This window comes from Osmerus eperlanus, chromosome 22 (genome assembly GCF_963692335.1).
Source record: "Osmerus eperlanus chromosome 22, fOsmEpe2.1, whole genome shotgun sequence".
In the NCBI taxonomy this organism is placed as follows: domain Eukaryota; kingdom Metazoa; phylum Chordata; class Actinopteri; order Osmeriformes; family Osmeridae; genus Osmerus; species Osmerus eperlanus.
This window is the reverse complement of record NC_085039.1, coordinates 1435051-1448380: the sequence shown is the minus strand read 5'-3', so window position 1 is coordinate 1448380 and position 13330 is coordinate 1435051. Positions and strand designations below refer to the sequence as shown.

General features: G+C 38.8%; 1 protein-coding gene across 3 annotated transcripts in view; it reads left to right on the top strand.

Annotated features, from left to right (window-relative positions):
* LOC134008488 (echinoderm microtubule-associated protein-like 6) overlaps positions 1-12662 on the top strand; it is a 49411-nt gene extending 36749 nt beyond the window's left edge. Inside the window, exons 25-43 of one of the 3 annotated variants that reach the window (XM_062447885.1) lie at positions 70-237; positions 1602-1803; positions 3948-4074; positions 4159-4237; positions 5258-5387; positions 5767-5865; positions 6200-6220; positions 6442-6456; positions 7191-7364; positions 8429-8637; positions 8960-9117; positions 9311-9425; positions 9512-9700; positions 10071-10243; positions 10388-10550; positions 10694-10797; positions 11229-11382; positions 11614-11714; positions 12018-12662. In XM_062447885.1, coding sequence (XP_062303869.1) covers positions 70-237; positions 1602-1803; positions 3948-4074; positions 4159-4237; positions 5258-5387; positions 5767-5865; positions 6200-6220; positions 6442-6456; positions 7191-7364; positions 8429-8637; positions 8960-9117; positions 9311-9425; positions 9512-9700; positions 10071-10243; positions 10388-10550; positions 10694-10797; positions 11229-11382; positions 11614-11714; positions 12018-12042 — 2406 coding nt within the window. In that variant the 3' untranslated portion in view covers positions 12043-12662. The remainder of the gene's footprint in view (positions 1-69; positions 238-1601; positions 1804-3947; positions 4075-4158; positions 4238-5257; positions 5388-5766; positions 5866-6199; positions 6221-6441; positions 6457-7190; positions 7365-8428; positions 8638-8959; positions 9118-9310; positions 9426-9511; positions 9701-10070; positions 10244-10387; positions 10551-10693; positions 10798-11228; positions 11383-11613; positions 11715-12017) is intronic. The other 2 variants (XM_062447886.1, XM_062447887.1) reach the window with 2 other exon arrangements.
* Positions 12663-13330: the final 668 nt, after the last annotated feature.

Sequence of the window (13330 nt, the reverse complement as noted above, 5' to 3'; positions counted from 1 at the left end):
TGTGTGACAAAGGCACTTACTCTTACATACATATATTTTTACTCTGAAACACTGTGTGTGTCTGTACAGTTTGAAAAGGTTGATTGGGCCACTTGGACGTCAGTTCTGGGCCCTACCTGTGAAGGGATCTGGCCAACACTGAGTTTTGTCAATGCTGCTTCTCTCACCAAAGACTGTAAACTCCTGGCCACAGGAGATGACTTTGGCTTTCTAAAGCTATTTGGCTTTCCTTCTAAGGTAAGTGCACTTCCATTAAAACTCGAACTCAGTGTGTTAAAATAAACAATGTACTATCCGAATTCAAAAATCTGTCTACAGGTGTTCCCCAAGGTTCAATCCTGGGTCCACTTCTTTTCAGTATTTATATTAACGATTTACCATTAGTTTGCCAAGACTGTGAGGTTCTGATGTACGCAGACGACACTGTGATCTTTGGGTGGGGTAAGAATAATGTAGAGGTCGCTGCTAGGCTTACAAAGGTCATGGTTAATGTGTCTGACTGGTTAAACAAATGTTGTCTTCAGCTCAACAATTCCAAAACCGTTGCTATGTTTTTTTCTAAAACCAGCAAGTCTCACACTGAACCCGATGTGTTTATTTCTGATCAAAGAATCAAGATTGTGAAGGAATACAAATATCTTGGTATCTTGATTGATAATCAACTTACTTTTAAAAAACATGTTAAAAAAATATGCAAAAATTTAAAATTCACCTTAGCCAACTTTAGGCATCTTAGAAATCACATGTCCACCAAGGCTGCTAAAATGTACATGTTCTCGTTGTTTTTATATTAACTACTGCTTACCCACCTGGTCTACTGCCAACTCCACTACCCTTAAACCAGTAATGTCTCTTTACAAACAGGCTCTCAAAATACTTGACAAAAAACCTAAATCACACCATCACTGTTCAGTCCTCCATAAATACAGACTTTTAAGTTGGGACAACATGATCACATTCAAGAACTGCTGTTTAATGTTCAAAATCCGGTTTAACCTGGCCCCCCCACCACTATGCAGCCTAGTCAAGTTTAGAACACCAGCAACCAGTGCTACTCGAGGGGCAGCAAGAGGAGACTGTGTTATTCCTTTAAAAAAAAAGTGTATTTGGACAGTCGGTTTTCTCAATTAGGTCAGCCCGGGAATGGAACCATCTCCCTCAAAACATTAGAGAATCAACCTCATCCAACTGTTTTAAAAGTAATCTTAAACATGAGATTAAACATGGTTGATAAATAACCAAAAATGTGATCACTAGTGGGTAAGCAGTAGAACTTGTATATTGGGATTGTATTTTATTTTATTGTTTATTTTATTTTTATTTTTATTGTATTTATTGTCAATGTTATTTTTGATATATGTTAATGCCTTTTTTTTAGGTTGTATAGCCTTTTTCCCTCTGGCAGAGGGACTGCCAATGGAAATTAGCCTTTTGGCTATAATTGGGTGCATTTACATTTTAATGTTTATGAATGTACACTGTCCCTCTTGATCAAATAAACAAATTGAAATTGAAAAGAAGTCCAACTGTACAAATAGAACACACACATTATTTTGCAAGAGGTAAGTGTGCTTGTATACTCATACACTCTTTTGCTCCAGGGCCAGTTTGCCAAGTTTAAGAAGTATGTGGGGCACAGTGCCAATGTGACCAACGTTCGCTGGTCCAACGACGACACCATGTTGCTGTCAGTAGGGGGTTCTGACACGGCCCTCATGATCTGGGCCAGAGAAGCTTCCGGGCACAAAGAGAACAAGGCGGTGGATAGCGAGGAGTCTGACGACGACGCAGAGGAGGATGGAGGTATGTAACACTTGAAATCTGGACAACTTATTGGGTGTGCTTTGCCTTCGGCAAGGGCACAACCTTTGTTCTCTCACATATATATTATTGGGTGTGCTTTTCCTTCGGCAATGGCACAACCTTTGTTCTCTCACATATATATTTATTCATAATGTTTCTTTTCCCACCCCTAAGCATCCGTCAATATTTGGACTACATAGACAACCTAGGTGTCAAAAGTTTCGTCTTGGTAGCGTTTGAGTTGCTTGTATTTTTATTTACATTCCGTTGCACGGTTTAAGTAGAAATTAAGTTTTTGTGGCGAAAAGTGAAGCTAACGGTAGCTAACTTGCTAGCCACAGTCAATGACGCTACTTACGTCACTAACGTCACGAAAACTCGCGTAACTACCTCTAGCAGAACATTAGTTTAGCAGCTCATTAACTTCTGGGAGATAGCTAGGCTAACTGCTTTACTGCAAGGCAGCTGCAGAAATGCCACAAGTAAAGAGGCCAGGGTGATAACTATTTACTAATTTTACTTTGTGATATGACAAACAATTGTGATGTGTAATGTACAATATAAGCTGATATTATTAAGGAAGTACATCTACTTTCGGAAACAGTAGTCTACTATTTCACTGAAGTATTAGCATCATGACACTGTTGCCCGGGCAACACATACTACAGTGGTCTATGCATCTGTTTTCAATCGTTAAAATAAACATTCCTCACAAATACATTTTCGTTGTAGGATTTATTATGACATTAGATTACAAGTAAACGATTTGTGGGTGAAATTATCATTACCTGTGGTTTCAAACCAGTGTAGCTCACTGCAACGCTGTAGACATTCTCTGGCTGTAGCCTACGCGAGACACTACAAAAACATCTACACAGCTGTTTAGGAAGTCAAACGGCGACAGAACATGTTTGGCACTCACCTTACTTAAATCAAAAGTCTATCTAACTACTAACCTGAACTTCATTGCCACAGCCTAAACTTTGTCAATCTGTTCATGAAAATAATTAATTTCAGCCTAAACCGTACAACGGAACGTTAAATCCAATTCAACCAACGCAATCGCTACCAAGGCGAACACAGCAGTAGTCTAGTAGGCTACTGTACTGTAGTAGTACAATTTACCGGGGCAGCTTCCCCACACAGGGCTATATCGCATTTTGCGTTGTTACTGACAATGATAGCTACCAGTGAGCTTTTTATGAATGAGCGATTTTCCACTAAATAAATGTCAAGCTTATTTACGTTTTGGGGGGCATATTTTCAGTTAGCAGATGGTAACTGTTTGAATCGCGATTCCATCTTCTACTGCCGGTAACGTCGTAGAATAATCTTCAAAGGGGGTTCTTTATTAATGAATGAATGTAATATGAGTAGGCTAAATGCCTGAAAATATCACGAGAAGGGAAAAACTTAAAAGGACGTTTAAGGGAATTTAGGTCAATTTTTACACCGGTCTGCCAAATATATTTGTTTTGATTCAACTATGAGGCTGCCTCTTGCAGGGGAAATGAGAAGACATCTATTTCATTCTACACTTCACTCGTATTTTCAGTTGTAAATGAGCAGCAAAAAAAAAATGCTTTTAAATCTATGTAATATTTATAAATATTAAGTATGCATTTTTATATCAAATATAGGCTACAGAAATATCTGTTGTAAAAATTTCATTCACAGACATCCCAACCTGCAGAGACTCCCCCCCCCCCCCCCCCCCTCCCGGGACGCAATCCGGACGCATGATGTAGGCCCCCCCCCCCCACACACACACACACACACACAAACCCACCCCCGGACGCAATCAGGACGCACGATATGCACCTATTTCTACCAGAAATTACCATTAGACAGTCGCTCGCTCGAAATACAAAATCCCCGATTTCCGGGAGATTGTACAGCATTTGTGGGCGTCAGGGAGCCGCTATTGAAATGCGGTAGACTCCCGGACCTTCCGGGAGACTTGGGATGTCTGCATTCAAAAACGGACCCCTGTGCAACCGACGCAAGCAAGCACACCCTACAATTTCCCCATAAATTGTACCCTCTCTAGTTCATTAAAATTATGACAAAAATCTATTAATAATCACAAAATAATATTGAAGGATTCTCCCTGAAGCCAAATCTCATACTGCCTGGTTTTTCAGGATATGACAGCGATGTTGCACGAGAAAAGGGCATAGACTATGTCACCAAGATCTACGCTGTCAGCATTCGTGGCATGACTGGCACCAAGCCCCACCTGCAACAGAAAGAGGTGCCAGTGGAGGAAAGGTAGAGTGGAATTCCGCTGTACGTATCTGTGGTCCACTGTATGCAGTTATCCATACTAATGCGTTCAGTGTTTGGTGTATGCAGGCCTCCTGTGAGTCGAGCTGCCCCCTTGCCAGAGAAGCTGGTGAAGAACAATGTTAACAAGAAGAAGAAAGTGGTTGAGGTTTGTCATGCTTTCTAAATCTGTCTAGGAACCAATGTTCCCTCAAAAAAAAATCCACACTGAGCAAATAGAAATCTGTCTGAGCGCAAACCTCAGTACTCTGAGCAAAGTTTGCAGAGAACCCCCGGTAACTAAATATATCAGAAAGCTTCACCAGCCTACTTGAACATCCCTTGTGTCCGTTTGAACGATTTCATCAAGCCATTTGTGTTTAAATGTAAAACTGCCCCTTTTTTTGGGTGCCTGTAAGGTAACGTGATTTTCGTTGGTAGTCAAAGCTTGAGCTGAGCGCCAGTGTCGTCGTTTTGTTAAAAGCTTGCGTGTAGCCTAGAGTGACATTGAAACGTATGAAGTGGGCTTCGCCGCTTTTGGCCGATCAACTAAACATTTATAGTTTTATTAAATGATAATTAAAAAAATACAGATTTTATTTTGTGGTCTGAAAAATTTAGTGCCCAGGTCCTTCAACTGGTCTGCGCGGCCGCGCAGGCGCGCAGCTTACATTGTCACATAGTGACAAAATCAACCACTATGTTAACCCTTGTGCTGCCTTCGGGTCACATGACCCAAAGGTTCATAACGAACCATCGTTGTGTTTACCCAATACAAAAACAAATGCAAATTATTTTCTTTTAACCTTTGCAATGTGGGGGGTCTGAGACAGCCCACGGTTAAAAGAAAATGCTTCACTTTGTTTTTGTATGCGGTAAAGTTGTCGCAATACGACGGTGGGTCACAATGACTTATGGGTCAGAATGACCCGAAGATAACACAAGGGTTAACATAGTGGTTGATTTTGTCATGTTGAATGATAACTGTAGTGGGAAAGCATTCCTATTCCGGTATGATTTTCATATTTCAGACTAAATGATTTAACTTAATTTTGCTATTGCTAATTTATTAGTTTGCAAGTACGATATATCTTACAAGTAACACCCAAGCATATACTGTATGTCTGACAGTCTTTTCTGCAATTATATACTGAAAAATGTATGTGTGGGTGTGTTTGTGTTTGTTTAGGAGCTGGCCTTGGAGCATGTGTTTGGTTACAGGGGCTTTGATTGTCGGAACAACCTTCATTACCTAAACGATGGTGCAGATATCATCTTCCATACTGCAGCAGCAGTTGTCATACAGAACCTCTCTGCAGGTGGGTATGGGGACAAAAGCCTGGAACAACCTGCAATGTAGAATGCAGACCTTGGTCAAAAATAGAAAATCAAACACTAGTATTTACAATATTTGAAAGAATTGTTGATATATTTATCTCAGTGAGTCAATCAAGTCCACCAAGTATTTAATCATACAAATAATTTGCTTTAGAAAGATTAAGTTATAGTTAGTTTGAGGTTGTTGTTTTTTGCTTTAGGTCTAGTATTCATGGTATATGGGTGAAGTTAGGGTTAGGTAGTCAGTTATTGAAGACTATGAATAATGAACTACATTGTCAGCTCAATTGTTATCCCACATCACAGGCATTCAGAGAAAAGTAGATTTACTGTATATTGAACAGTGACCTCTCTTTATAGGGACGCAAAGTTTTTACCTTGAGCACACGGATGACATTCTCTGTCTCACTGTCAATCAACACCCAAAGTATCAAAATATCATCGCTACAGGGCAGATAGGTAAGTGAGAACACATTCACATAAACGTAGTGTGGCCTCCATTGATCTCATCCGCATTCTACATTTGGCTTCTTTGAAAAGAAAGTTGTCTGTACATCCAATTCGTTCTTTTTGAAATGTTATAATAAAGGTTTTTAAGGTACTTTACTTCCAATATCCCCATCCCTTTATTTCTCAATTGACAATAACAAGACAATAACAAGAGCAAGCCATCTAGAGCTTTTTTAACTTGTAGGCTTTTTATTGAGCACTGTGATGAAAGTTCACACTTTTACTCATTGCACTGATTTTCTTTTGACGCTTCCTCATCCTGTTATTGTTCATCACATGACAGGCGATGTCACAGATCTTCCAGGTAAGACGTAGTTTTTTTCTTCGTCATGTCAGTTTTCTTTTGCCACACATCTTTTTTTTCCACAGTACTAACATTCATGGCTGTGACTGCTAAACAACATTCATGCATGCAACACACCCAAGTAACACGATTTAAAGCTGCAATTTCTTTCAACTTCTGTAGGATGTTTTTTAACAAAGTATTTAACAAAGTATTATTTACTGCCCATGTTTTTTGTGTAGAGTCTGAAGTTTGTGGTGAGTATTTATTGTGCAAGCCCCCCTGTTCAGGTCATGTTAAGTCCATCTACAGTACCTTTTAATGTAACGTGTAACCCCCCTAGCAGAGTGGTAGAGACAAGATATTGAAGCAAGTCTGACTATGAACGAATCCTTGCTTTACACTTATGGTAAGCATGCAACACTGTAGCAAAGGAGGCTTTTGTGTTTGGTATGACGAGGGTGCGATTGAGGATTATTTTAACGTATAATTTTTTATAAATAATAAAATCTAATAAATAAAAACATGAAATTCAAATATTTACCAGCATTTGACTGAAGGATTTAGATAAATTGCCATATACTGTACTAACATGTGAAAAGCCAAGAAAAGTCAAAACTGGATAAAACATTAGAAACATAAGTATAGTACTGTTGTAACCATAGAGTCTGAGTAGCAAAAGACAAGATTGTCAGTGGTTTACAGTTTCAGATTTCCCTGCTCTCACATTAATCCTGAATCAGACCCTCAGTCACTTCTCAAGTACTGCCCTTTCAAACAGGTGCTGCATGTTGATACCAACCCTTGACCTGTCTTAAATGAATACAACTAGGCCTGTATTAAACAAGCTAGGAGGGGTTGTAAAGTTCAACATGCCAATATTCCCATCAGTTAAACCTCAAACCCTTTGCTATACACTGCCCTTGTCTAAATACATCTGTTCACCTTGGGTTACGATACTTTAAAACAACAAAGGATTTTGTGTGTGCAGGCCTTGCCCCCTCTATCCACGTGTGGGACGCTGTGACCAAGCAGACGCTGTCCGTCTTGCGATGTTCCCATGCCAAGGGGGTTGGCTATGTCAACTTCAGCGCCACGGGCAAGCTGCTGTTGTCTGTGGGAGTCGAGCCTGAGCACACTATCAGTGTGTGGCGCTGGCATGAAGGTAAGACCACTTGGAGACTGTAAATGATTCCTTGCTGCACATGAAATTGTCCACAAAAAAAAATTGTGTTTCATAGAGAAAGACACTTTATTTAAATAGCACATTTCATACACAAGGTAGACTCGGTGTGCATCACATAAAAACATGTAATATAATAAAACTAAATATAAAAAAGAATGCATAATTATATATTTTAAGTCTATATAATGTATTTTAACCCTTGTGTTCTCCTCGGGTCGTTCTGACCCATCAGTCATTGTGACCCACCGTCGTATTGTGACAACTTTACCGCATACAAAAACAAAGTGAAGCATTTTCTTTTAACCGTTGGGCTGTCTCAGACCCCCCACATTGCGAAGGTTAAAAGAAAAGTATTTTTATTTGTTTTTGTATTGGGTAAAATTGGGTAAACACAATGATGGTTCGTTATGAACCTTTGGGTCATGTGACCCGAAGGCAGCACGAGGGTTAATAGGATTAGATTGATTGGCTTGCTCAGGGCAATCGTGGAGCAATCGGATAGCCCCCCACTCCACTTAATACCTTGTAGTTAGCGTACTTATACAGTACTGTGTTTGGGTGGAGATTAGGGGTGTAACAATACACTCAGCTCACGACTTGATACGTATCACGATACTGGGTTCACGATACAATACGTATTGCGATATTTTGAACAAAATTGAAAATGAAATTCAATTCACACAATTTATTTCCAAAACATTAAACATTTTCAATAACTTTCTTTGTCGTACATACAACTCAGTTCAAGCCATTTCTGTGAATGCAGTGAATTAGTGCATGATGCAGGTGCAGAGTAGATAGCGTCCCGGTAGCTCAACCAATACAATAAAATGGACGTCATATTGTAAAAGTCTAGCCATAACTCTGTTAAATTGTTGTTGTTAAATACTATATAATGGTGTTGCCTTATTAAGAGGATAGGACAATTGATTACACAGGCTGTAAGGCTGCCTTGCTAGTTTATCACACTGTTTTGTTACAATTTCAAGGTTGCTTTATATACTTGGTCATAGCTTGTCTTTTTATTTATTTTTTGTCCATAGGCACCAAGGTGACCAGTAAAGGCAGCCATGCTGACAGAATCTTTGTGGTAGAGTTCCGGCCAGATTCAGACACTCAGTTTGTTTCTGTGGGGATCAAACATATCAAATTTTGGACCTTAGTCGGAGGCTCTCTCATGTATAAGAAAGGAGTGATTGGTGCTGTGGAAGATGGCAGAATGCAGACAATGTTATCTGTGGCTTTTGGAGCTGTGAGTATCACTGGTGTTTTTTTCACCACTGGCTGATACAATTTGCTACACCTAGGGACAGTTGAAAAAAGAACCCTATGATTGACATTTCACATTTAACGTTTTTTACCAATATATAACAAGTCACACATTATTACTCAGAAAACTGTACATAGAGAAAAGCTTGTAATATTATAAATGTGGTACTAGTAGTGTCAATTTCCAAGGAGTCAACAACGACAGTTAGAGCTACCCAGAGTCAAAACAAGTAACGTTGTGCATATATATCTTACAAGAACGTGAAACACTCATACAGTTGCATTTTCAATTGCTCCCTTCACAGAATAACCTGACATTTACTGGTGCCATAAACGGTGACGTGTATGTGTGGAGAGAGCATTTCCTAGTGCGGGTGGTGGCCAAAGCACACACAGGACCAGTCTTTACCATGTACACTACCCTGAGGGACGGCCTCATCGTCACCGGAGGAAAGGAGAGACCGTGAGTACCACAGGGTGTTAATTGAATCGAATTCTCTTTTTAAATGCGGTCAAATAATTGGGATAGGCCTGATGTAGATTTGTCATATGCTCGAGTGATGCTGTGTATTAGGGACAATACCATTTTGGCACAAACTGATGTCAATATCATAGGGGATGTCATGAGAAAAAAGTTGTTTGTTTTTGTTTAACAGAACCAAAGAAGGGGGAGCAGTGAAGCTGTGGGACCAAGAGATGAAGCGCTGCAGGGCGTTCCAACTGGAGACGGGTCAGCCCGTGGAGAACGTTCGATCTGTGTGTCGGGGCAAGGTATGTATGTAGGATGTGTTGAAATCTGCCAATTCTGTTTATTGTTGTAAAATATTTAAGTTTTCTTACTTTCATTTCTGATAAAGGGAAAAATTCTCGTGGGAACAAAAGATGGAGAAATCATTGAAGTGGGTGAAAAGAATGCAGCTTCCAACACCATGATAAATGGACATACTCAGGGGCGAATCTGGGGACTAGCAACACACCCCTCCAAAGACGTATTCATCTCAGCCAGTGATGACGGCACAATAAGAATATGGGACCTTGCTGATAAAGTGAGTGCTGAATCATGATGAAAATGAAACATGGCCTGTAATTCAATGTATTTGTTTGTCGTCATGGACAAGGCCGGAGGACTTACACATAATTCAGCTTATTAGACTGAGAAAAAGATCAGACAGGTTAGGTTAGACCCCCTTGCTGGATTTTACACTGCTGTTGGGAAATGGGATTGCAACTCCTAGAGACTCCGAAATGCATTCTGTCTGTCTGCTATAGTGCCAGGTTAGTTTTGTATGGCCTTAATAACTCGAAAGTGCAATACATGACTCCAATATTAAACAAACCAACAATTTGATTTGAAATGTTTAGGTTAAGGTTGTCATTTTCATTGCTTCTAACTGTTTGTGTGCCTTTCACTCCCAGAAACTTCTTAATAAAGTGAGCTTGGGCCATCCAGCCAAGTGTACAGCGTTCAGCCCGAACGGAGAGATGGTGTCCATTGGCATGGAAAATGGAGAATTTATAGTCCTCCTAGTCAACTCCTTAACCGTGTGGGGCAAGAAGAGAGATAGAAGCGTAGGGATCCAAGATATTCGGTAAGCCCTACTACTATCCCTACACTATTATCCGTCTCTACTCAAATTTTAAAGACATTTTTCAAAACCTTGAATCACAAAAAGATAATAAAATCTGAGTCCGGACATCTGCACATAATGTGTGCACATCTGACTTTCCTTCAGATTCAGCCCAGATAACTGTCTGCTCGCGGTTGGCTCAGTGGATAGTGCAGTGGACTTCTATGATCTGACTCTGGGTCCATCTCTGAACCGTATTGGTTACTGTAAGGACATTGCAGGCTTTGTCATTCAAATGGATTTCTCGGCTGACAGCAAGTATATTGAGGTAAGAGACAATTGTCAAATATGTATAGACGAGGTACATTAATTTATCAAATTTCAGGAGGGAGGATGGTGATAAAGAACGTCTTACGCATATTTACACAGGAGAAGTTCATGTGAAGAGGGTTTTCTCATTTGTCATCACAGGTATCAACAGGTACATACAACCGTCAGGTTCATGAAGTTCCATCAGGGAAGATGGTAACAGAGCAAGCAATCACTGAAAGAATAACTTGGGCCACTTGGACAAGGTAAGGTTAAGAACTTGTTTGGATTGTTTTAGTAAAAAGTAAAAAGTCAGGACAATTTTTTTGTGTCTCCATTAAGGATTCCTTCATAAGTACTCCTGAAGCATTTCCTTGTCAGTTTGCTGCTGGAAGCTCATATTTCCTAGTGAGAAGTTACAAATACAACAGTGCATTCAGGCACATTTCTAAGGTGTCACCTAAATCAAGTAATACTTTGTAAGCTGTTGATTCCATGTAATTACCTTTGTAACATTAATAAATATGCTGATTTAAAATAATTAAGAATTACATTCCCATTCTTGTACCTTCCATAAGCTTAGAGTTCAAAGCCTTTGATGACAGAAATATTATCACAACATACACAGAGAAACTAGGCTTGACTAAAATAACAATTCTGATGTTTAGTTATATGGATGTTTTGTGCTTGTTTTCAGTGTATTAGGGGATGAAGTCATCGGTGTGTGGCCGAGAAATGCTGAAAAGGCTGATGTTAATTGTGCCTGTGTGTCTCACACTGGTCTCAATGTGGTCACCGGGGATGATTTTGGGCTTGTTAAGCTCTTTGACTTTCCATGCACAGAAAAATTTGTAAGTTCATGCTGTGTTAATTGCGTGATCCGGTTCACTTTAGAAAAAAATGACACAAGATTACAGTTACATTTGAAAAGCGAGGTGATTACTTCGAAATTCACATCCATATCTTCTTGAAGAAGACAGACAGAACATTTGTTTGATGGTGTCAAAGTACTACCTGGGTATCATGTTTAATTGATATTACTTTTGGCTATGAAAATGTAATTATAATCTTCTGGTTTACAGGCCAAACACAAGCGCTACTTTGGTCACTCTGCCCATGTGACAAATATACGTTTCTCCTATGATGATAAATATATTGTCAGTGCAGGAGGCAATGACTGCAGGTAAGTCTGCAAACATAATGTTTATTTATTATGTAAGGTCCCTGGTTATAAAACCTCTTTCATGCATCATTTTTAATAATAAACTAAGTTGTTTTGGCATCACTGTAATAGTCAATTAGTTTATCAGTACTGGCAAAATACATTGAATACTGCTTATCAAGCAGTAGTCTTTGAGAAGATCTCTTTATAGCCGAGAACCTTCACTTATTGATTTAGTGGCTCCTATTACAATTTATTACGAATATTATCTCACATGTCAATCTTCTTCCTTTCATTTCTTTCTTTTCATTTTCTTGCATGCAGTTTGTTTGTATGGAAATGCTTGTGAAAAAGCATCACCAAAGTTCACTGGAAAATTCTCAAAGATGTTGAAGAAGGAACCAGGTGCCTGAAGAAAAAATCAGAGCTGCTGTACTCCTGAAATGCTGCATTTACAAATAGTGGATTGATCATTTCTATCAACCTCTGAAATGGCAGGGTAATTAAAGGGGATTCCAGTTTTTGATTCCTTACATTTCCACTTTTGCATACAAGTGGTGAAAAGTGAGAAATAAGCCAAAAAAGTATAATAAAATTTTAATTTTCAGTGTAAGCAGACCTAAAAGAGTAACTGAACAGGCCATTTCTGTGTTAGACGTAATGCTCTGAGCATGCAGTTCATGTTATAATAATGCCAACTAAATGATGATAGTGAGTGCTAAATGTGTAATCTTATTTCACAGATTAAAACCAGATTCAACCTGTGCTGGCACCAAAATAGCGCTATAATTTCCCCCCACCTGACTCCCCTTTCATTCCTCTTTTGCAAAGAATCATTGCAATCAAGACCAGGATTTATGTGTTAAACCGTTCATGAGTGTTAAGCAGGAAAACAATTAGAATAATGGTTTTGGTGTTTAGTTACTCTTTCAGGCTTGGACAGTAAAAACATCAATATCTAGGGTTGTGGTGGGCTGTTAAGTATTCGTGAAAATAAACATTTGCATAAAGAAAATAAACAGTTAGTTTATTACATAGTGTAGATAGACTGTTGTATGTTCAGCCATTAACTCAGATGTGTAAGTGCCTTCTAATTGTTATTAAATTATTTTTATACAGTTATGGTGCTATAGATCGTGCAATTGTATTATTTTATGATGTATGTGTGTGATAAATATTATGTATGTTTTTTAATCATGCCTAATGTCAAGGAATATAGATTCTCTGTTTTACATGTTGTCTTCTGAAAAATATAGGGTGTGCAACTCAGGAGCAAAACATTTCTTGAAAGGTAAAAAAAAATAAAAATTGACAGTGCTGTTATCTATTATAAAAAAAAATTGAAAGCTATGTCTCGCAAAAAAAATGTGTATATATATATATATATAATGTAGCGCAAAAGAACTATTTGACAAACAAAGACCCAGATATGTTTAAGCATGGAAGTGTTATAAAAGTGTTGTTGTTTCTGAATGGTCAAATAAAGTAAAGGCATTGTTTGTGTCATGTAAAAAAATATCAGGATAAAGGTGATCATATTCAAATAAGTTTGCACTGACCGTACGCTCTAAAAGGCTGTACCTAGCACTTTTCAGAGGTGAAATTTGCCTTGCTGAATTTCAACCCAACCATTTTCC